A 25612-nucleotide genomic window follows, 5' to 3' on the forward strand; every position below is an offset into this window, starting at 1 on the left:
ATACATGGAGTTGACAAATATAGGTCACATAATCACATCCTGAAAAACATATCAGCGTTAGAGACTATTGAAATGAATGTGTACATTTGATTACATTCGATATGATAAATGACATATATGACTGATCAACAGATAGATACTCTTTTCTATATTCCATCCATTTCTCCCCACCCAAATCTGGATAAATTATCCAAATCTGGATAATTTCAAAGCAAATACCTAGATATCTTATTTGATAAGTAAACATTTGATCATTTAATTTCTAAAAGTTAAAGATACTTTTTATTTTTTATTTTTTTTAATTTTTATTATTTTTGTTAAAGATACTTTTTAAATGAAAAACTCCAATATAATATCATACTTTAAAAATAACTCTTTAGTTAAATGCCTACTCAGTGTTCAAACTTCTCCAAATATTTCATATTTGCTTAAATCAGGCTTCAAATAAGAAAAAATAGCATTCTTTAAAAAAAAAACAAGAAAATATCATTGTTGCAATTTTCAGATACTCTCTCATCTGCTTTAATCTATAGTTTCCTCAAAACTTTTTTGTTTTTCTTGAAATTTACTTTGTTTGAAGTAGCTATATTATTAGTCTTATATCATTCCCCAGAGCCAGAAATTTTGCCAGATGCATCTAAATGTGAACGTGTTCTTCAGCCCCTTACATTGCTGTAAATTTTCAGATCAAGTAATAAATGTGAATCCAATTCAGATGTTTAGCAAGGATACCCTATAAGGAGCACAGAATACGTGCTTATTGATTCATGTCATGTTCACAGCCATTGCCGATCATTGCCTAGATTCCTTATGAAAAAAAAAATGATTCTCTATTTTTCCTTTGTTAGCTAGATTAGAGAGAAAAACTTGTACTTACCAACTCTTTGTTTAACCTAACGTAGAGTTAGTACAAGAAAGGCAATATACATACCTGATGATTTTGAAATTTCATTTCTTCTTGTCAATTCTGGCTCTAATTTTTTCCATAAAATAATCCATCTCCAACCTATTCTGTGCACCTTTCTCATCCCACAGCATCCTATTCTAACCTCTGTATAGTAAACTTCAGTGAAGATTTTGGGACAACAGGCTATGTGTGAGGGGCAGGGTGGGACAGTGAAATTAATTTGCAGCACAGGACTCAACTGAAAATAGGAAACTATCAGTTTTTTTTTTTTTTTTTTGACCAAAACAGATTTTGCTTAACGTAGCAGGAATCATCATGGGAGTAGGCCTAACTTTTACACTGTCACTTCATCCCCACTAGTTCCTCGACTTTCACCAGTTCCCTGCCCACTATGTCCTCGAGGTGGATTTTTCTACACACAGGTGACTCATCAGAGTAGTGTGATAGAGATAATTCTCACCTGTGCTTTAACTAATATTGTTTTTCCTTCTGAGTAAGCTTCTATAAGATGCAACGGCCCCATAGAACATATAATGTTAGTGAATAAAATACTTTGATGGGTTTCAGCAATCAAATCATAAGGATTTCATTTATAAGGAATAGGTTTTTAACTAAGTCTTAAAAGATTGGACATAGGGATATGACAGAAGGTCTAATTTCTCAGTTACAGAAATCTATCGATGTTTCAATTAAAGCAGTTGAATGCCAGAACTCTTGGAGAACTTCAGAATAGTGCTTAAGAGCACAGTCAGAAGTCCCCTCTGCCAATTCAGCTCTGAGCAAATCACTAAACCTCCCTAAGAATGAGTTTTCTAGGGAAGATGTGGCTAAGGATAGTGTGCCTGCCAGTGATTCTCTGGGCTGTCCCACTGTATTTAACATAATATAGTTACTTAAGATTTTTACGTTTAATAATTTATTAAAATATGAATGTATTTGGCCACCTGGATGGCTTAGTTAGCTAAGCGTCTGTGTCTTGATCTCGCCTCAGGACATGGTCTTGGGGTCCTGAGATTGAGCCCCACATTAGTCTCCATGCTGGGTGTGGAGACTGCTGAGATTTCTCTCTCCCTCTGCTCCTCCCACCCCTACCCCCGCTTGTGAGTGCTCTCTCTCTCTCTCTCAAAAAAAAAAAAAAAAAGAAAGTATTCAATAATCTCATTCTCCAGAAAACACTTAAAAAGTTCAGCAGTCAGACTTGTAAATACAATATATTTATGCATTTAATGAGTTAAAGTTTTCTGAAAGCATACGCCTATTCTTGCTATGTGCTGATAATTATTGAACATCTTGGGATTTATTTTTGATTGCTTATGCTTCTTATTTTCCCCCTCTTTCTTCATTTGTTAAATGACAAAGATCCAGCTACGTATGCTTTAAAGATCTAATTGCTTTTATTAAATAAAAGTGAGGCAGCATCCCATTCAGCAAGTGGAGGGAGGGTGGTCAGGTGGCAGACTGACAAATATTCTTGAATGATTAATAGAGATGACATTTCTGGGGGAGGTTGAAGTTACCATCAGAATAGGTATCAAGCCCCGCTTTGGGAGCTTACTCGAAGTGACATCATTTTGGGCCTGTGGTTTTCTTCCTAACAATCCCCTCTCTTTTGAGCAGACTCCCAGCTTAACTGACAGATGTGATCAAACTTTAAAACATTAGCATCTCTCTAAGCTAATGAAGTTCCCACGGCCTTTTCCCCTCTTCTGTGAGGTGTCCATCGTTCATGACATTTTTACTTCACCTCTGTGATATTCGTAGATCATGTTTTCCAGTTGACATTTTTTAAGTTGATAATTTTTGTTGTTGATCCTTAGGTGTTCCAGTCATAGAGAGGTCATTTGCTAGGTGGTTAGTGACTACAAACATACATTTAAAGTTTTCCAGAGAAGGGCACCTGGGTGGCTCAGTGGTTGAGCGTCTGCCTTTGGTTCTGGTTGTGATCCCGGGGTCCTGGGATTGAGTCCCACATTGGGCTCCTCGCAGGGAGCCTGCTTCTGTCTCTGCCTCTCTTTCTGTGTCTCTCATGAATAAATAAATAAAATCTTTTAAAAATAAAAGTAAAAAAATAAAGTTTTCCGGAGAATATAATACATGAGGGAGATTATTATGATTAATATAAGCAGAATAATCCCCAATATTTAGAGTATACTCTGGAACCATGGTCCCCAAGGACCCAAACCAATCAAAATCAAATAAGTTGAAGAAAAACACAATAAAATAAGTCACCTTTTTAAAAGCCAAGCAGCTTGTCCTTATCTGAGTGTTAGCTTCCTCAAAAGCATAAATCTAGGCATGGCAAGTGGTATTTGACAAAGCCAACACCTCCTTGCTCACCTACAAGATAACCAAGAGCTTCTTTCATTATCAAGAAGAACTTTGGCCAGAGAGTTTAAGGACCCTTGTTAGGCTACTATTACTTTAGAAGATTTTGTAATAATTTTAGGAAGTAAGGAGACATTTTTGATTATAGCCTCATTTATATTTATCCCTAACCAGGGAAATAAGGACCTACCAAAATGAGTGAATCCTGAATCACAAAAGCCTCCTGAGAGGTCCTTTTTAACTCAACAACATAAATTTAGGAGAATAAACCAATACAATGTCTTATTCTGCTTGTGAAAAATTAAGGGAACATTTAGGTTTTCTTCTAGCCTGAAGTCAAAGATGTTAGTCCCTGCCTTAGCAATGGGCTGGGAGATACAGATGAGAGTATCATCTTTCTAGGCCTATGCCAGAGCAAAGGAAAGGAAAAGAGGGAGAAGGGGTTTTCTCTTCAGTTAAACTATGAATTCTTAATCCAGCATCTTGGGTGGAAGCAGGATACCTCTTCTTGTGGATTTGGTTTAGAGGTCTCTAGTATCTTTTAGTTTTGCAGCAGTGTCAGTGGTCAGGGGCATGTGTTAAAGTTTCTTTCAATGGTGCTCAATTAGTGCCATTTTAGAATACCCAGTCACTACATTCCAGAGGATGATTGATAGGTTCCTCTAAAATTAGGATCTAGAAAACCTCCTTTAGCCTACTGATGACTGGCTTAAGCATAAAACCTTAGAGACTTAGAGTAGCTGATCATACTAGCATGAGACAGGTAGGGATCAGCAAAAGACTATATATACTGATAGAATTTCAAGTTGGTAAAGCTTTTGTTAAGGCTCCTAGAATTAGCCCAGTGAAATGGGTGCCTCGATCAGTGGAGATAGTGGAAAATACACTTCAAGTGGGAAGTACATTTAAGTTTTGTTGTTTTTTTTTTAAGATTTTATTTATTTATTCATGAGAGACAGAGAGAGAGAGAGAGAGAGGCAGAGACACAGGCAGAGGGAGAAGCAGGCTCCATCCAGGGAACCCGACATGGAACTCGATCCTGGGTCTCCAGGATCACACCCCGGGCTGCAGGTGGTGCTAAACCTGCTGCGCCATCGGGGCAGCCCCATTTAAGTTTTTTGTTTTTCCTGTGAAGGCATCAGACCTGGAGCAAGGAAAGGCTTTAACCTATCCAGAAAATGCATATGCAATAAAAAGAACATACTTATAACCCATACTAACTAGTAGTTTAATGAAGTCTAGTTACAGGTGTTCCATTGAATTTACAGCCATTATTTGCTGTATCAATTTTTCTGATCAGAAGTAGACTGTTGCCATATCACAAGGACAGGAAGGTGACCAAAATCTGCCAATAAGGGGCCATTTTTTCAGAAGAAGAATGAACTTTATCTACATGTACTACAATCCTATAACTATAATAAAAGGAGGCTTGGTATTACTCATTTGACAATGTTTCCATGCGAATTACTTATCCAGTGCCCAATTTGTTTGAAAAATCTTTTTGGAATTTCCAAGTAAACAGGCATTTTTAAAAGAATTTGATTTGGAAAGTTTGTAAAAAATGCCCCCCCCCCCCCACCACCACCCAAAAAAAAAAAAATTTTAAACCACTTATCAAGGGATGCCTTGCTGGCTCAGTGGTTGAGCATCTGCCTTTGGCTCAGGGTATGGTCCTGGGGTCCTGGGATTGAGTCCCACATCAGGCTCTCTCTTTGTGTCTCTTACTAATAAATAAATAAAATCTTAAAAAAAAATACAGCATTTATTTAAATAGGATCAACATCATTATGAAACTGGGTATTTAAGAGGTAAAGAATCTTTTACAATAATCTTACCAAAACCAGACCAAAAGGCCAAGAAAACTGCCCTTTTAACGGAGAGAAAACAAAATTTTAACTTTGCAGCAGCTTATTTTGATATTAAAACTTATTTTAAAAATAAATTTATTTAATATTAACCAGCTTGACCACCTATTAATTTTAAAAGGTTTCTTGTTCATAAACATTTTATAATTTTTTTTCTTATGTATTATAATTTTTAAAATATATTCTGACTTTTTTTTTTTCTCTCTTTAACTTCAATTCAGGACAAAGCTACTTTTCCCCCCCTCAACAAAAAGTGCATCTTAATTTCTCATATCTCTTTTTTTTTCTGAAAATCATATCCTACTTTTCTGGAATATAGAGAAGTTTCCCTTATTTTTAGTAGTTTTAATTACATATATGAATTAGAACTTTAATCCTTATGAACCTTGACTTTTCATGAAAACTAGGAAGTAAGCAGTTGTGAATGGTCATATTAGCATTTAAAAAGTTTTCAAATTTTTGAATACATTTTAAAATTTCTAGAAGCATATCTCTTAAAATTTTCAAATGTAACATTAACATTTCCAAATATCTTTTATTTCATCTACTTGTTCTTAATAATTCTGTTTAGATTACTTACAAAAACTTTATTAAACATTACACAGGTTAGTCATTATACTAATCTATTTTGTGCTGTTGTTGATAGATCTTGTAAAAGATAATAAACTTATTTTGGCTACTCAAGTCAGGTAGAATGAAAATTTATATTAACTCTAAAGACATGTTTGTTTTAATTAAACTATCAACTTTAAACTTGGTGTATTTCAAATATTTTTTCAGCTCACATGAATTTGAAAAAACATTTGGATTAATTTCTGTCCCTGAATTATAGAATGCCAATCCTTAAAAGAGCCTAACTTCAAAAGTCCACTCTTACAAATTTTAGCAATGCCATCCAGAGGGAGAAACACATTTACAACACTTTTATAGACACACATAACTATACCCACAGATGAAGACTTTATAACTCTATTTTTAAATCACAGCCAGGAGGCTGTGTGGCTCAGTTTGGCTCAGGTCATGATCCCAAGGTCCTGGGATCTAGTCCTGCATCAGGCTCCTTGCAGGGAACCTGCTTCTCCCTCTATGTCTCTGCCTCTCTGTGTCTCTCATGAGTAAATAAATAAACTATTTAAATAATAATAATAATAATAATTAATAATAATATCACAGCCATGCAGTAGGTACAAAATTTACTGGCTATAAATGTTGGATGAGTTTGTTGCTCTGTTAGATGAATCTAAGGTTATTGGCCTAGGTGGCTAATGGTTTCTTTTAATATTTGTAGAGAAGACACTTAAAAGATTTGTATTTGTCCTTGACAAGTCAAGTTCTAAATGACTTTCCCCCTTGTTTTTTCTTGATAAAAATTACCTCCCTGGAATTTGCATTTTAAAGAGATGGACTAGCTCCCAGTGCATGGAGCCTGCTTCTCCCTCTGCCTGTGTCTCTGCCTCTCTCTCTCTCTCTGTGACTATCATAAATAAATAAAAAAAAAAAAAATAAAGAGATGGACTAAATTCCTGGAAAGGACCAGTTAGACCACTGAACATTTACATTTCAATAGCACAGGGAAAAAATGCAAGTACTTTCTAGAATGACTCTCTTTCCCTCAAAGCCAGGATTTTTATGATACTTAAACACACTACACATTTTGAGATAAATAGGGGAGGTTGTGCGATTGGTCAAAAATATTGGTAGTCTTTGAATTGGTTCTATAATTGTACTTCTGGTCCTGTAAAGACTACATTTGCTTTAAAAAAAAAAAAAAAAGGACAGCTGTTTTTAATTCCTCAAAGAATGGGGTTGCTGTGTAGTGATATCAAAGGACTGACACACCCATCCACTCATGAGAATGTCTTTTCTGAGTATATTTACCTTAGGTGAGAAGGCTTAAAATTTTTATATCAGGTTCTGAATACCAGCTTCCAATTTGGCCAAATTTCTGATTATAGAGTTGTTAAGTCTTTTAAAAATATCTTGTCAGGTTTTAGGTAGGACAAACAGTAAATATTTCTGGAAGTATTAAACAACTTCATGGACCTAAGAGGTATCCTCAAAAAAGGTGTAAAAGATATTATTTTTTTAAAATATCTGTAATTACTCCCAAAGATAGCCAAAAAAAGAACTGACAGCCTACATATTCCAGGCAGACAGAAAGTCAAGCCATATCCTTAAGATATAAAATGAGAAAAACAAAAAGAAAATACTTATTCCCTGGAAAGAAAGAATCAAAAACTAATATGTCTTAACTTTGAACCAGAAGGGATAACAAACATGTTTTTTTTTAGTTTTTATTTTTTTTTAATTTTTTAAAATTAAAAAAATTTTTTAATTTATTTTTTAATTTTTTAAAAAAAAATTTTTAAGTTTTTATTTAATCGCCTGGTGCTCATCTCAGCAAGTGCACCCCTTAATAACATTTTCACCCATTCCCCCCACCGCTGCCCGTCTGGTAACCATCAGTTCTCTATAGTTCCTTAAATTCCATTATGAGTAAAATCATATGGTACTTGCCTTTCTCTGACTGACTTATCTCACTTAGCATTATACTCTCTATCTCCATCTATGTCATTACAAATGGCAAGATTTCTTTTTTTATACCTGAATAATAATAATACTGATGGACACTTAGATTGTTTCACATTTTGGCTATTGTAAATAATGCTGCAATGAACATAGGGATGTACGTATCCCTTTGAACTAGTGTTTTTGTGTTCCTTGGGTAAATACTCAGTAGCATAATTGCTGGATCATAGTGATGTGGGAAACAAAGTAAAATAAATAAATAAATAAATAAATAAATAAATAAGTAAATTTCCTTGAGGCAGACAGCCCATTGACAAGTCCTTGAAAGCTGCCTGGATGTTGACACTGCTAAGGGCAAAAGGCAACCTTAGTCCCTCAGAATCCTATGAGTCTACTTTAAACATAGAGAAATTCTTTTGGAAACTTCCTTTTCTCTATACCCCAAGATATATATTAGCAGTCATCATCCAAGCATATGGTCCATTGATATACATCTGAAGGGTCCCATGACTGGGTTTTTACTAAACAATAATAAATGACATTTTCCTAACAATAGCTAGCACCTTCACGGTTCTGGAAACCTTGTTTCCAAAATACCTTGGAAGATTGTGCTCTCTTTGGCTCCCTCCCAACCTGAAAGTTCATAAAAGCCTTCATTATGCTGAGGTAGGTTTCCTCTAAACCTACCTTGTTGAGAGTTTTTATCATGAATGGATGTTGTGCTTTATCAAGTGCTTTTTTTACATACATCTGCTGTTTTGCCTTCCATTACTCTGTCCTGCAGATTGCGGAACTGTTCTTGTGCTTTCTCTGGTCTGTATTTATTCCATCTAGTGTATATTTAATTTCAGTTATTGGGTTCTTTCCTTCTGAATCGTTCTTTCTTCTGTTTTCTTTCTCTTTGTGAGGTCCTCCACTCTTCTCAAGGTTCAGTAAGTATCTTTATGATCAGTACTTTAAATTCTCTATCAGGCATATTACTTATCTCCATCCATTTAGCTCTCATGCTGTGATTTTTTTTTCCTGCTCTTTCATTTCATTTGGGATATATTCCCTTGTCTCCCTATTTTGTCTAAACCTCTGTGTCTGTTGTTGTGTGTTAGGAAAGTCAGCTAGGACCCTTGCTTTTGGAAGTAGTGGCCTTATGGAGAAGAGGACCTGTGGTTTTCCGCAGTACAGTGTCCCCTGTTCATCAGAACCTGGCACTTCAAGAGTGTCTCCTGTGTGTCTTGTGTATACCCTACTATTGTGGCTGAGCTACTTTTGCCTTCAGTCCAGTTGTCTGTAATGTCTTTCTTTGCCGGTTGTGGACATTTTGGTTCCTGTCCAAATTTAGTGGGCTCATACATGGCCACTCTGGGCTTGAGTTGAATCAGATTAGACATTTACTAGAGCTGTGGTTGTACTAAACTGAGGGCACTTTCCTTGTATTGTTCCCTGAGAAGCTTTCATAGTTGGGCAAGGCCTGCAGTCAGACCACGTGTCTGCCCCCAGTGCATTGCTAGGGCCATAGCCAGAGTGGTGTGTATGTGTGGTTATCTTCCCCTCTACCTGGGGTAGGAATCACAGTGACGTGGTGCTGACCCCCATCAGGGCTGCTTGCACACTGCCAGGCTCGTGGCACTGCTCTGGATAGACTCTGGATAGACTCTGGCCAAAGGCATATTGGAGAGGCCAGGTCCATAGGAGAATATAGCAATTGGGCTCATGGTGTTAGTGAGGTGTATGCATGATTGCAGCAAGAGGAGACCTGAAGCCACTTAGAATCCTCCTGCCACAGGGCTGCAATCGGAGAGTTCACAGGAGAGTGTGGGGGTGGTGTGCACAGTGCCAGCAAGGTCTGTGCAGATCCCCTGCAGGAAGGGACCTGAAGGCACCCAGGAAACTGCTCAGGCTGGCAAGGTTGGATGAGGTGGAACTGCAGAAGCCTCCAGTGGCGGGGCACCCTGTTGGTTGGCACTTTGCTGGTTCTTGCAGCTGTCTATGTATCTAGGTTGGAGGGCAAGGTAGGGAAATGGCACCTGCCATCTCTTTTGTTACTGGATAAGTCTCCCAAAGACCCTTGCCCCTTGAGCATAAGCTCTGAGATTAATAAACAAATCTCCCTCCTGTGTACACCCCAGGTGTTTTTCAAACTGCTGTTCTCTGCTGTATCACCATGCGGCTGTTTACTGTCTTATCTCATTAAGGGAATGGACTGTCCCATCACCCTCCTGGCTCTCCTAGGGCCAAGCATGCTCATTTTTAAAGTTCCAGGTGTTAAGCCCTGCTATTTGTAAGAACCCGTGAAATTAAGTCCCTCTGGTTTTCAAAGCTAAATGTTAGGGATATTCGTGTTCCCCATGTGGGATCCCTGTGCCTGGGGTGCCTGGTGTGAGGGTCTGTTTCTCTCCTTTCTCCATGGCAGCACGGTCCGTTCCTCCCATAGACAGTGGGTTAGTTTGCTCCTAACAAGTCTCAGCCCTTCTTACTCTCTTCAGTGTGGCCTCTTCTCTACATTTATTTGTAGAGTCTGTCCTGCCAGTCTTTGAGCCATTTTCTGAGTCAATTACACTGATGTGGGTGTTACGTAGCTGTATCTATAGGACAGGGAGCTTAGAATCCTCCTACTTCATCTTCTTTAGAAGTCAAGCCTTAGCTCTTTTAATATTGAAAAGATTCCTAAGGGGGGGGGAACCCTAAGTAATCAAAGACCTGATAAATGCAAAACATACAATCTTTATTTTTCTGAGCAGATTATATTAAAGAAAAACCTTAACTGGAAATTGTAAACAATGAGCACAAGAATAATCTAAGAAAATTCTGTCTTAACAGAAAAGAAAGCCACATTCTAATTTTAGAGTTGTGTACTTTTAATATTTAAACTCATTCTTTAATAAGTTCATATTGATTTTAGCTTGATTATACATTAAAATTTCATACATTTTGTTCCACAATCTTCTTCAACTATCTTTTTTACATTTGAATTTTGTCCTATATTTTTTGCCTTTCAATAAGCAGTCTTACTTTAAGTCAAAATCGCTTTTTTTTCCCCCTTGACCTAGAATGTATCTCCATTCTTCATACCTTCTTTTACCAAAAGCAAGCATCTTTCTTCTCTTGCATACAGAGTTGCTTCCCTTATTATTTCTATTAGCTTTAATTACATATATCAATTAGAATTATCAACTCTCAGGAACCTTAACTAAGAAGTAAACAATTATGAAAGCTCTTTTACACTGGCATTCTGTGAAGACAAACTTATGCTTTTTATTTCTAGAAATATACTTTTTATAATTTCTGCTTTTTTTCATAGAAAATTTCTCAATGTGGCATAAAACATGTTTACTATTAGGTACAAATATTTTGATTCCTCTATAAAAGCAAGTAAAAAGGGACTAAGCTTATTTTCAGTGGTTAACATTTTATATTTGGAAATAATCTTGATACTTAATGAATTTACCTTAACTCATCTCTTAGTAAAACTTTAAAGTATCAGGTTACCAAAATTATTTGAGGAAATTCACTTAAGACATTTTAATTTTATTTATACTTATTAATTTCCTTATTCTTGATTATGTTTAGACCTGAAACATTAGACAAAATCAGCCATTATTCTAAGGTTTTCTGGGTTTTTTTCCTGAAAAATTTTGCAGTAGACACACATGAACTTATTTGACTAGTAAGCCTGCACAGAATAAAAGGTTATATGTTTGCCTTGTAGTCAGTGTTGGTAAGTCTAAGATATATTTATTATAATCAACCAGCAACCTGAAATTACCCTTAATACTGAATATTTCCCAGTCCTGTGAATCCAAAAAGCATTTGTTTTACTCTCTGAGATTTTTTTTCTAAAAAATTCTTAAGTTATAAGTGCTTATTGTTATGCCAATTAAACGGAGCTATATACAAATTTTAGTAATGCCATCCAGAGGTAGAAAATGCCACACTCTATAGTAGACACACATAAACATATAATCAGAGATCTTGTTTAAAAGTGTTTAACCATGAGACAGATATGATAATGCAAAACTTATATGGGGGCCCTCATTCTAAGGTAGATACAGGGGTGTCTATAAGGTTATTGGTGGATTTCTTTCTTTCCTTTTTTTTTTTAAGATTTTATTCATTTATTCATGAGAGACAGACAGAGAGAGAGAGAGAGAGAGAGAGAGGCAGAGACACAGGCAGAGGGAGAAGCAGGCTCCATGCAGGGAACCCGATGTGGGACTCGATCCCGGGACTCCAGGACCACGCCCTGGGCTGAAGGCAGGCACTAAACTGCTGAGCCATCCAGGCATCCCAACAGTTACATGAATCTTATAGTCTTTTGTACTAGTTATCTTTTGTATCTTTTTAATTTTTTTATCATTTTTTTTTTGTAGTAAATTTTTCAATGAAGCTATTTTTGGAATTTTGAAGGCTTTACCTTCAAGGACACTTCGTAAGTGATCTTACCTAATTGGAACATTCCTCATAACAGCCATTGTAATTCTAGATTGTTTTTAGTAAAATTTTGCCACTTCTGTAGATATTCACAGATTCTGAGACCATAGTTTTTAGAAATGTTTAGAGTTTAAAGATCCCATTAGCCAAGTCTTTGCATTTCTCAGGGCCAAACTCATATCTAAAAGGGATATGCAGTTGGGGTGGGAATTATGCATGTTTTACAGTGTACCATGTTGCACGGAAAGCTGTCTTGAAGTTGGGTGACCTAGGGTCTACCTAACCCATTGTGTAACCAACTTATCCTTTTTTTTTTTTTTAAACCAACTTATCCTAATGTGAGAGGCTTAGATTTCTTAAATGCTCAATCTATGTCCACAAATTTTTGCTGCTCTTTGGCATCCAAGATTCCCTTTAGCAATTAGCCTTTACCTCAGGTGTCCATTAACAGAAACCAATATTTACCAAGTAAATAGAACCATGACACCAGCAGTAAGCAAAGAACTAGATGCTAGGAAAAGGATTAAACCAGCAGACCACAAAGAATGGGGACTCTGGACTGATTCTAAACAAATTAAGGACTTCTGGTGGCAGCTGCAGTTTTCCATATGGAATCTGAGGATAGCACCAAGAGCTGGATTTAAGAAGTTGCTGTGGACTTGCCAGTGAAAGTTTCTATATGCACCACCAGCAATTCCTAATGTGAACTAAACCAGCAGATTCCATTAATGGAGACTGTGGACTGAAACTGGGGAAGGGATTCCAAACTGAAATTGCAGATGGAAACAAGGGCTGAGGATGGGCATTCTGTTAGAGAGTTTCCTGTCAGCCTACACTGGCCTATTAACTCTACAGTGTAAAGCCATTTAGATTGGAACCTTGACGTAAAAAGAACAGAGTTCAAATTGAAAGGAACTCACCAATGGTCCTCAGAAATAGTAAAAAAAGACAAGAAACTCAAAAGGATTGGTGAGGCATTGTGCCTCTGTTTCTTGTCCCTGAATGCTGTCAGAAGTTCATTTCAGTTGTCAATACTGCCACCAAATCTGTTATAAAAAAAAAAAAAAATCAACTGGGCAAATTTGATGATGCAATTGGCTTTACTCAGTGATTTATGAGTCAAGCAAATAGAAAAGAGTTCCATCAAGCTTCAGAAAAGGAAAAAAATTTAAAGACAGAGAAGGAATGGGGGGAAAGGAAATTATTAACAGTGAATGAATTATTTTAGGCAAGATCACACTCCTAAGGGGAACAGAAATGGTCTAAGAGCAGATTGCCTCCTAGTGTTGGCCAGGAAATTAGTTTGGCAGGTTAAAGTTCATATTCTTGGGGATGTTAAAACTACAATTAGGTTAGGCATTAAGACTTGGGTCCTTAACATAAGTGATTCTATTTTAGGCCTGTGGTTTTCTTTTTAACAACAGGTTTACTTTATTTTCCTCATACTTGACTATCACTAAAAGTTACCTAAATACTAATAGATTAATGATGTCACTTGCTCCTCCTAATTAAAAGATGAATTGCTGCCCCATTTTTTCACTGAGGCTATTTGGTGCTTAGAAAAACCTTAAGAAAATTGCCCAACATCACAACTAGAACCTGGGAGACCAGGAAGATCTTGAATTCAGCTGGTCCCATGGACACACCAAGGTAACAGCTACATCTGTTATCCCAAAGACTGGAAGAACAGACTTTCCACAGCTAATCATGAAGAAGGGGTCACATGGAACAGTATTGGAGGGGCAGATACATAATTGGGAACCAAACCCCCAGTGAGGACTAATCACAAATTGGGGGGGCATCACAAACAAAAGAAACAAGATAAAACCCCACCCAAGCCTGGGGAACCAGCACTAGGAAGATGAGTTCCTATAACATTTGGCCTTGAAAAACAGTGGGGCTTAACTTGGTGAGCTTTTGCTATCGGTGGAGCTTAACTCCAAGTACTTTTAAAATCAGCAGGCTTAGTTCTGGGAGAGCTAGAGGGTGATAAGAAACTGAGTCTCTGCCCTTAAAGAACCAGCATAGTAAATAACCCAGGGAGAAAAGGCATAGATGTAGCTGTTTAAGAAAATCTGTGATATATATGAAGGAGAGTTACTTACTAGTCCCAGAATCTGTGTTGAAGGGACAGGGATCTTCAGGAGACTTATCCAAGAATAAAAGTGCCAGTGGGTACCATTTATCTTCCCATCTCCCAGACTAGATGGAAGAGGACACTTGCAAGAATCAGTGTGAACAGTGTCTGACTCCCTTGCTAGCACCATATGCGTGATGCCCACATTCCCCTGCAGACCTAACCTGTTTAACTCACCTGTGTCAGCAAGACATCCTTCCAAAGAAGCTCCTGCATCAACACACACTGTAAGTAGCTCCAGCAAAGGCTGTTGCCATTCCAAAGTGATTCTTTCCCTGGCAGGAGGGGAAGAAAACTACATACAACAGCACACCCACAGTTCCAGCAGCTGAGCCTTTTAGATGATGTGCAGGAATAGCATTTTGCCTTTTGGTGCACCTGCATTCCTGGCAGACAGACTAGGTATAGAAATCTGGTCTGGGGGATCCCTGGGTGGCGCAGTGGTTTGGCGCCTGCCTTTGGCCCAGGGCGCGATCCTGGAGACCCGGGATCGAATCCCACATCAGGCTCCCAGTGCATGGAGCCTGCTTCTCCCTCTGCCTGTGTCTCTGCCTCTCTCTCTCTCTCTCTCTGTGTCTATCATAAAAAAAAAAAAAAAAAAAAAAAAAAAAAGAAATCTGGTCTGACTGCTAACCTTGCCCATCATTGGAAGCCTCTCAGGGGCCCAATCAGGAGAGCATTTTGCTGTTTGGTATATTTATACCTGTGGCAGACAGAGTGAGTGCAGACAGCTAGCCCAACTGCTGATATGCCCCACCTAAAAGCCGGGGCATCCTCAGACAGACCCCTCAACAGCACAGGGACCAAGTCTTGAATGGTACATCCACAGGAGGCAAAGTGGGTCATTGCAGCTGACAGGACTGAAGACAAATAGCTTCAGTCTGTAGCTCAACCCCAACAGTAGGGTACACACATCCCACAGAAGAGACACCTTTGAAATGCCTGGTTCTGGTGGGCAGGGGACATTGTGCCACAGGACTTCTTCATAAGGCCACTATTTTTCAAGACTGAGAGACATAGCTGCCATCCTAATACACTGAAACAAACACAGAATGAGACAAAATGAGGAAACAGAGGAATATATCCCAAATGAAATAATGGACAAATACACAGTAAAAAAAAGCTAAATGAAGTAGAGATAAACAATATGCCTAATAAAGAACTCAAAGTAATAGTCATAAAGATACCCATTGCACTTTGAAAAATAGTGGATAATCTCAGTGAGACTTTTAGCAAAAAGAAAATATAAAAAAAGAACCAGTCAGAGATGGAGAACTCAGTAACTGAAATTAAAACAAAACAAAACAAAACAAAACATACATATAGTAGAGGGAATCAAGAGCAAATTAGAAGATGCAGAAGAATGAGTCAATGATCTGGAAAATAGGCTAAGGGAAAGAAACCAAGCTAAACAACAAAAAGAAAAATTAAAAATAAGAATAGATTTTGGGGCACCTGGTAGCTCTGTCAGTTAAGTGGCCAACTCTTGATTTTGGCTCAAGTCATGCTCTCAGGGTTGTGAGATCAAGCCTGTACTGTAAGGCTCTGCACTGGGTATGGAGCTTGCTTAAGATTCTCTCCCTCTACTCCCCCCATCTCAAAAAAAAAAAAAAAGAAAGAAAGAAAGAAAAAAGAATAGGTTGAGGAAATGTAGTAATTTCAAGTGATTTCAGGTTGTGAGATCAAGCCTATACTGTAAGGCTCTGCACTGGGTACGGAGCTTGCTTAAGATTTTCTCCCTCTACTCCCCCCATCTCAAAAAAAAAAAAAAAAGAAAAAAGAATATGTTGAGGAAATGTAGCGATTTCAAGTATAATAACATTTGCATTATAGAAATAGCAGAAGGAGAGTAGAGAAGGAGGCAAAACATTTTTTGAAGAAATAATAGCTGAAAACTCTCCTAATCTGGGGACAGAGACAGACATTCAGATCTAGGGAATACAGAGAACAACTAACAAGACTAACCAAGGAGATCTACACCAAGACAACATATTAAAATGGCAAGAAAATGTTATAAACAGAGAATTTTAAAATCAGCAAGAGAAGAGAAAATGGTTACATACAAGGGGAAAAGTAAACATGGGGCACCTGTTTGGCACAGTTGGTTAAGTGTAGACTCTTGGTTTTGACTCAGGTAGTAACTCAGGATTGTGAGATTGAGCCCTGCATCTGGCTCTGTGTTTATGTGGAGTCTGCTTGTCCCCCTCCTTCTGCTTCTCTCCCTACTTTCCCCCCTCAAATAAATAAATAAAACCTTTAAAAAAAAAAAAAAAAGAGCAGGGAACCACTAAAGCTATCAGCTGATTTTTCAGCAGAAACTTTGCAAGCCAGAAAAGAGTGGCATGATATATTATAAGCGCTGAAAGAAAGAAACCTACAACCAAGGATATATACTCTATCCAGCAAAGTCATCATTCAGAACAGAAGGAGGGATAAGGAGTTTCCTGGACAAAAAAAGTTAAAGGAGTTAATCACTACTAAACCAGCCTTCTAAGAAACACTAAATGGAATTCTTTGAATGGAAAGAAAAAGCCATAACTAAAGTAAGAAAAGTATGAAAGAAAAACATTAAAAAAAAAAAAAAAAAACATTGACAGGCAAATGCTAACATGTAAGGGCACATGGGTGGCTCATTTGGTTAGGCATCTGCCTTCAGCTCAGGTCATGATCTCAGGGTCCTGGCTCAGCGGGAGGCTGCTTCTCCATCTCTTTCTGCCCCATGCTCTCTCTCACTCATTCTCTCTCTCTCTCTCTCTTTCTCTCTCAAATAAATAAATAAAAGTTTTTAAATAAAAAGCAAACATAATAAAGATAGTAGATTAATTATTTGTAAAACCTGAATGGAGATTAAAATGCAAAAACAGTTAAGCCAATTATATCTACAAAAGTCAGTCAAGGGATTTATAAGTAAAAGGATATAAAATATGACACCATATACATAGAAAGGGGGAGGTGTTGTAAACATTTAGTGCTTTTAGAATGTGTTCAAACTTAACTGACCATCAACTTAATATAAACTGCTATACACATAAGATGTTATATATGAACCTAATGGTAATCACAAATCTTCAACTTATAATAAGCATGCACACAAGAAGAAAGGAATCCAGGCATAACACTAAAGAAAGCCAATCAAACCAAAAGGGAAGAGAGGAAGGGAAGAAGAAAGAAACAGAGAAGAATGACAAAAAAAAACAAAAAAACAAAAAAACAAAAAACAAACAAACAAACAAACAAAAAAACATAAAACAAGTTACAAAATGGCAGGAAGTACATACCTCTCAATACTTACTTTAAATGTAAATGGTCTAAATGCTCCAATGAAAAGACACAGGGTGATTGAACAGATAGAAAATAAGACCCATCTATATGCTATCTACAAGATACTTACTTCAGACCTAAAGATACATGCAGATTGAAGAAACAGAAAGACATTTACCATGGAAATGGAAACTAAAAATCTGGGGTATTAATATTTATCAGACAAAATAGACTTTATTTTTTTAAAGATTTTATTTATTTATTCATGAAAGACTCAGAGAGAGAGAGAGAGAGAGAGAGGCACAGGCAGAGGGAGAAGCAGGCTCCTCACGGGGAGCCCCAGGTGGGACTCAATCCTGGGTTACTTACAGTAATACAGTAAGAGTAGGGGACTTTTAACGCTTCATTACACAATGGATAGATCATCCAGACAGAAAGTCAACAAGGAAACAGTGGTTTTGAACAACAGATTAGGCAAGATGGATCTAATGTATATATACATACATATATGTATATATAAATGTGTATAGGGGCACCCAGGTGGCTTGGTCAGTTAAGCATCTGCCTTTAGCTCAGGTCATGGGCCTGAGGTCCTGGGATTGAGCCCCAAGACAGGCTCTCTGCTCAGTAGGAAGTTTGCTTCTCTCTCTCCTTCTCCCTCTATGTGTTCTCTCTCTCAAATAAATAAATAAAAATCTTAAAAAAAAATCCATCTAAAAATAGAAGGAGGAGGAGGAAGGGGAGGCCAGAGTGGGGAACAAGGGAGAAGGAACACTTCCAAATTCATTCTATGAGGCCAGCATTACTCTGATACCAAAACCAGACAAAGACACTGCAAAAAAGAAAACTACAGGCCAATATATCTGATGAACATAGATGTAAAATCCTCAATACAATATTAGCAAATGGAATTTGACAATACATTAGAAAAATCATTCAACACAATGAATTGGGATTTCTTGAGGTATGCAGGTGTGGTTCAGTATTTGCTTATCAATCAATATAATACATCATATTAACTAGAGAAAGGATAAGAACCATATGATCCTTTCAATCGATGTCAAAAAACATTGACAAAATACAACATCCATTCATGATAAAAAAAAAACTCTCAACAAAATTATGTTTTTAGCGAACATACTTCAACATAATAAAGGCTATATATGGAAAATACCTCAGCTAACATCATACTCAATGGTGAAAAACTGACAGCTTTTCCCCTAAGATCAAGAACAGGACAAGAATGCCCACTCACTACTTCTATTCAGCATGGTACTGGAAGTTCTAGCTGCAGCAATCAGACAAGAAAAATAAAAAGCATACAAATTGATAAGGAAGAATAAAACTTTCACTATTTGCAGATGACATGATACTACATATAGAAAACCCTGAAGACTCCAGCAAAAAAACTACTAGAACTGATAAATGAATTCCATAAGGTTGCAGGATACAAAATTATGTACAGAAATCTGTTGCATTTCTTTTTTTTTTTTTAAGATTTTATTTATTTATTCATGAGAGACACAGAGAGAGAGAGAGAAGGCAGAGACACAGGCAGAGGGAGAAGCAGGCCCCATGCAGGGAGCCTGATGTGGGACTCAATCCCGGAACTCCAGGATCACACCCTGGGTGGAAGGAGGCGCTAAACTGCTGAGCCACCTGGGCTGCCCATCTGTTGCATTTCTATACACAGATAACAAAGTAGCAGAAAGAGAAATTAAGAAAACAGTCCCATTTACAGTTGCACTAAGAAAAATTAGATACCTAGGAATAAACTTAATTAAGGAGATGAAAGACCTGAACTCTGAAAACTGTAAAACTTTGATGAAAGATATTCATGATGACATAAATACATGGAAAAATATTCATTCTCATAGAAGAATTAGTATTGTTAAAATGTGCAGGCAGCCTAAAGCACTATACAGATTCAGTGCAATCCTTATCAAAATGCCAATGGCATTTTTCACAGAAATAAACAGTTTTTAAATTGGTATGGAATCACAAGATATCCCAAACATGAAAACAATCTTGAGGAAGAATAAAGCTGGAGGTATCAATCCCAGATTTCAAGATATATTACAAAGCTATAGTAATCAAAACAGTATGGTACTGACACAAAAACAGTCACATGGATAAATCAAAGAGAATAGAGAACCCAGAAATAAGCCCATGCTTATATGGTCAATCAATCTCCAACAAAGGATGCAAGAATTTACAATGGGGAAAAGACAGTATCTTCAATAAATGGTGTTGGGAAAACTGGATAGTTACATGCAAAAGAATGAAACTAGACCACTTTCATATATCATGCACAAAAATAAACTCACAATGAATTAAAAACCTAAATGTGAGACCTGAAACCATAAAACTTCTAAAAGAAAACATAGGCAGTAATTTCCTTGGCATCAGCTGTAGAAACATTTAGATATGTCCCCTTAGGCAACAGACACAAAAACAAAACAAAACAAAAAACTATTGAGACTATACCAAAATAAACTTTTTGCACCATCAACAAAACAAAAAGGCAAGCTACTGAATGAGGAAGATATTTGCAAATGATATATACAATAGGAGTTAATATCCAAAATATATAAAGAACTTATACAATATATTTTTTAAAAAAGGTGCAATTTTAAAAATCAGAGTACCTGAGTAGGCATCTTCCAAAGAAGACACACAGATGGCTAACAGACACATGAAAAGATGCTCAACATCACTGAGCATCAGGGAAATGCAAATCCAAACCATAATGAGGTATTTATTACCTGTGTATACACACACACATACACACACACACACACAGAGGAGTATTACCCATAAAAAGAATAAAATGTTGCCATTTGCAGCAATACTGCTAAGACCTAGAGAATATAATGCTAAGTTAAATAAGTCAGACCAGGGAATGACAAATACCATATGATTTCACTCATATGTGGAATCTAAGAAATAAAAGAAGTGAACAAAGGACAGACTCTGAAATTCAGAGAACAGGTGGTTGCCAGAGGAAAAGTAGGTAGGGGAATGAACTCAAGTGGATTAAAACTAAAAACTTCCAGTTATAAAATAAGTAAGTCACAGAGATGAAATGTACAGTATAGGGCATATAGTCAATAAGATAATAACATTGTTTGGTGACAGATGGTGATTACATTCATTGTGGTAAGCACTGAGTAATGTATAGAATTGTTGAATCATTATGTTGCACACCTGAAACTAATATGACATTATATGTTAATTGTACTTCAATTTTAAAAATCTAGAATCTAGAGAAGTTAAGATTTGAACTCAAGTCTTGTTATACTACAGACCTCATGTCTAACCACTATACAGGAGAGCCTATATTTTTGTCTTGTGGTAAGAGGTAAAGCACTATGGAAACAGTATTTTTATTCCACATTTAGAAGTAAGTTATTTTGGGAAGTTTTTATATTTGATTTCATTTATATATAACCTGGACGTTGTTTGTAAGGAGGGAATTGGGCAGGAGAAGATGATCTATAAACTTCTTGGTCCAGCTAATTTAAGAATGAACATTAATTTGACTTTTCACGTGGGAAGCCATTTCTTTGTCTCTCTGCCTACCTGTCAGTCACTTTCATGATGAAGATAGGAGATCTTACACAAGGCATATTTTTAAACATAAGCTATATTGGCTGAGAGACTATTTGATCTTTTTGAGTAACTCCATTTTAGGCTCACATTGCCTCTCTGCTTTTTCAATTTTCAGTGAACTTTAATGGAATAAATACAAAGCAACAAAGGGTATTTAATGAAAGATATTAGTAAAGACATGAATTCAAGTTGACTTTTATGGTATCTTATTTCTAAGGGGGGAGATCTAAAAAATTTGTGGATCATGTATTTGATTTTTCTTCCTCTCTGTCTTCCTTTCTCTCTCTCTCCTATTGAAACTATATATACATATAGTTTAAATTTTGAAATTTTAAAAAATAATTTCTTTGCCATCATTTAAAAATAAATTATAAAATACATATGCTTTTACATTATAAATGGTATATAAGCTAACTTACAAAAAAGTGAAAACATAACTACCCAATAAAAAGTGCTTTAATTTTTTTGGATTTTCTTCAATCTTTTTAGCTTTGTATCTGAATAATACATTGGTTATGTCCATAATATATACAACTTTGTCTTCTAAAAGGTTCCTCATTTTATTATATAATTTTCATGCCATAGTTAATACATATCTTCATAATAATCTATTGAGTAGATGAATTATAATTTTCTAAACTTTTTATCTTCTGTTGAACATTTAGGTTAACATTTTATGTGTGTGTGTGTGAAAAATGCTGTCATTGATCCTGTGAAAACATCTTTGGACTACTTGCTGAGTAGTGAATTACTTGGGTAAAAATTTTGTACATTTTTAGGGTTAACAACACATACTACTATAATATTTCTGCAAAGGTATTGTATAGTTTAGAATGCCAGCAGTAATATTAAGGAGTAGCATTTTTACAAAATTATTACCAGTATTATATGTATATAAGATGTTTTTCAAAGTGTGCTTAATTTTCTAAAAGTAAAAATTAGTACCTCATCATATTCCTTTTGTGCTTCCCATTTAGAGTGAAGAAGGAGGCCCACAGGAAGGAATTCTGGAAGATATGCCTGTTGATCCTGACAATGAGGCATATGAAATGCCTTCTGAGGTAAAATTTTGTATCCTACAACTCTGAAAATAAACTTCAGGAATTCAAGTTGGGTCTTTCTATTAAGCAGTACCAAAAATCTATCACCATCAGATTTTCCTTCCATTTGTCCTTAGTGAAAGTGATTTATTCTCTTGAGGGACAAATTGGCCAAATCCAAAATATGTATTGTGCAGACAACTTGAAAGCTAAAAGTGGTTTTTACATTTGTAAAGAGTTGTTTAAACAGAGATACTATGTTGTTCACACAACCTAATAGATGTACTTGCTTACCCTTTACAGAAAGCATTTGCTGATGCCTGAATTAGAAAATTATTCTATTAAAAACCTTACTTTCTAAAATAAATCTCAAAATGGAAGGTTGGGGAAATCAATTGAATGCCTAAGGAAAATTATTATTTGCTACACATTTCCAGCAAACTATTTTCATAGTAAAATAAGTTACCCACAAAACTTAGAGAATAGAAATATGATAAATGCATGGTTTGCAGCAACTGATGTACTTCAATCTAGAATTTTGATGGTTAATTTGGATTTGAAAATAAGTTTAATAGAAAAATGTATCATAAGGAAAATTTAAAAATACTTTTAGATGAATGAAGCTGACTCAAGAAGAAATAGAAAATCTGAAAAGATCTATAACAAAGTAAAAAGATTGGATTATTGTTTAAAAAAAATATACCCACAAAGAAAATCCCAGGACCAGACAGATTCACTGATGAATTCTACCAAACATTTAAGGGATAATAACTATTAATTACAATTAATACCAATTAATTTCTCTTCTCCCCTAAAAGGGGAAAGATTACTCTCCAATTAATTGCATGAGGACCGCATTTCCCTAATACCAGCACAAGACATCACAAGCAAAGAAGATATATTATTCATTGAAAATTCAGTTAAAATGTTTTGTAGTTAGATTATATATTATTCTTCATGGCATCAGTAAAAGGCATATTGATAATCTCATTTACACAAATGAAATTAAATTGTTTCTTTACTTAATTAGATTTTACCAAAATTTTTGCATCTTTTTATGCATAGCACAATACTAAATACTGTAGAAAATACAAGATTAGTTGATAGTACCAGGACATAAGGCATTTACATTCTAATAGGCTTGATGAAAACAAATACAAATTTAATTGTTTATTCATGATGATTCCTTTAAATATTGTTGACTATCTTCTATGTATTAAGCATCACAGAGGCAAAAATATTCAAGATACATAAAAAAGTATAATAATTTACAGGATCTGGTTAGAGTGATCGGGACTTTTATAGAAGAGTTGGTGTTGATCTGTGTGGGAGGGGAGGGGAGATGTGGTAGGCCAAAATGAAAGGAAGACATTCTAGCACTAGGTAATATCAGAAGCAAGGCACGCATGTCTGAACATGCATAAGGATATGTCTGAGGAACAGTGAGTAAATAGGATTTGAGGTTAGGGAACAGAGAGAATAGTGACAGATTAAGGCTGCAGAGAGGGTCAAAGGCAAGTTGTAGAATACTAGAAGAACTTTCCCATTTAAGTTTGTACTATATTCAGAAAGCAACTTGAATTGAGGAAGGTACATTTGTTCATTTTAAAGCAGGATCCTAAAAAATAAATAAGTAAATAAATAAATAAAGCAGGATTCTAATTAAGAGCTGTTCTTTAGGAGGACTAATCTGAGCACTTTAGGTAACACCATTAATATCTTTATTGTGGATGTTATCCATGTTTTGTATGGGGAGAGGGGGTTTAGAATGGAAGTAATAATTGAAGCCATGGATGAAGAGATTTTCATTGAGAGAGCAAAAGGAGAGAAAACATCACTTGCCTTTAATATCTTTCTCCTTTTAAGAATTAGGGCATCTTAGCCCTGGAAGAGGCTTTTTAGGCTACTTAATTTTTTTTTTTTTTTAGGCTACTTTATTTGACTCTCACAAAGTACAGTTGAGGAAACTGGGAGCAAGATAGAGCAACTAACTTGTCCTACAGGACTAGAATATGTGATTGTTAAATGGCATGTGAAAGTAAAATTCAGATATCCGAACTCTGAGCAGGATAATTCACTTTTATATTTGACAGGAAGACAAAACACAGAATTATATTGTATATAACTGAATAGTTACAAAACTATTATGACTATAACCTTCATTCAAGGTGGTGAGCCATGTCCTATCTCATTCACCCTAAATCCTTCATTACTGATGACTAAAACTAATAATAGTTTTCTTTCTGATTTTCTTTATATTAGGAAGGGTATCAAGACTATGAACCCGAAGCCTAAGAAATACTTTTGCTCCCAGTTTCTTGAGACCTACTGACAGATGTTCCATCCTCTACAAGTACTCAGTTCCAAAATGCCCAGTCATAACATTTTCTCAAAATTTTTACAGTGTATTTTAAACTCTTCCATCAGCAGTGATTGAAGTTATCTGTACCAGCCCCTACTCAGCATTTCAGTGCTTCCCTCTCACTGAAGTGATTATATGGTAGCAGGGTCCTCCCTTGTGTGCTGTGTGGATATTGTGGCTTCAAATCTAAAATGTTAAATTAAAGCACCTAAGTGACTACCACTTATTTCTAAATCTTCACTATTTTTTTGTTGCTGTTATTGAGAAGTTGTGATTTACTATCATATATTATAAGATTTCTAGGTGTCTTTTAATGATTATTTCTGTTTAAAAAATAATGATGTGTTGTGAAATTTGTTAATATATACAATACATAGAAACATGTTAGCATGAAACTATGCACCTATAAATATTAACTATGAAATTTTACTGTTTTGTGATGTGTTTTATTAATTTGTGTTTATATATAAATGCTGAAAATTAAAATGTTATCTCATTACAAAAATCTTATTTTTAATCCCATCTCACTTTAATAATAAAATCATGCTTATAACAATATGAACTGAGAACTGACACAATTCACTTAAAGCTCTTGACAGCCATTTGAAGGAGAAGGAATTTTAGAAGAATTAAGCAGACAAGATGGAACATTAATCCTTTACTCTGGAAATTCACTGAAGCAACACTACCCAAAGTATCCTGACATGCAGTGGTGTCTTAAGAGGTTATATGGGAAAAAAAAAATGGGTTCCATGGAATAGTGAGTTTAAGAAATTATTTTGACTATGTCTGCTTCAAATATTAATAAAACATATTAGCACATTAAGGCTTTGAGAGAATCTGACTAACTTTGTTTAACCCAGCATTTTATTTTTATTATTTTTTAAATCAACCCCCCCCCAATCCACCACCTTGGGAAATGCCTTTAAACATTTCTAGGGACTACCAAACCATTACCTTAAGAAATTTCAATTTAAATGGATAAATTCTTAGAAATTTTGAAAAAAAAAAAAAAAAACAATTACTAGCAATGAAATCAAATTAGTAGTCAAAAAACTCCATCAAACAAGAGTCCAGGACCAGATAACTTGACAGGGGAATTCTACCTAATATTTAAAGAAAAGCTAATAACTGTTCTTCTCAAACTAT

At 35.8% G+C, this 25612-nt stretch overlaps 1 protein-coding gene across 12 annotated transcripts in view; it reads left to right on the forward strand.

Annotated features, from left to right (window-relative positions):
* The window catches only part of SNCA (synuclein alpha), a 166566-nt gene extending 141277 nt beyond the window's left edge, over positions 1 to 25289 (forward strand). For 8 of the 12 annotated variants that reach the window (XR_005382856.1, XR_005382860.1, XR_005382853.1 and 5 more), the window contains 4 exons: positions 11991 to 12049; positions 13596 to 13701; positions 14253 to 14415; positions 22039 to 22122. Coding sequence is in view for 3 of the 12 variants with exons in the window: in XM_038582144.1 (XP_038438072.1) it covers positions 22039 to 22122; positions 24364 to 24396 (117 nt within the window). In the remaining 9 variants the exon portion in view is untranslated. Of the gene's footprint in view, positions 1 to 11990; positions 12050 to 13566; positions 13702 to 14252; positions 14416 to 22038; positions 22123 to 24363 lie in introns of those variants that run through there. The other 4 variants (XM_038582144.1, XM_038582143.1, XR_005382861.1 and 1 more) reach the window with 3 other exon arrangements.
* The last annotated feature ends 323 nt before the right edge of the window (positions 25290 to 25612 follow it).

The sequence above is a fragment of the Canis lupus genome, chromosome 32 (genome assembly GCF_011100685.1).
Source record: "Canis lupus familiaris isolate Mischka breed German Shepherd chromosome 32, alternate assembly UU_Cfam_GSD_1.0, whole genome shotgun sequence".
Taxonomy (NCBI): domain Eukaryota; kingdom Metazoa; phylum Chordata; class Mammalia; order Carnivora; family Canidae; genus Canis; species Canis lupus.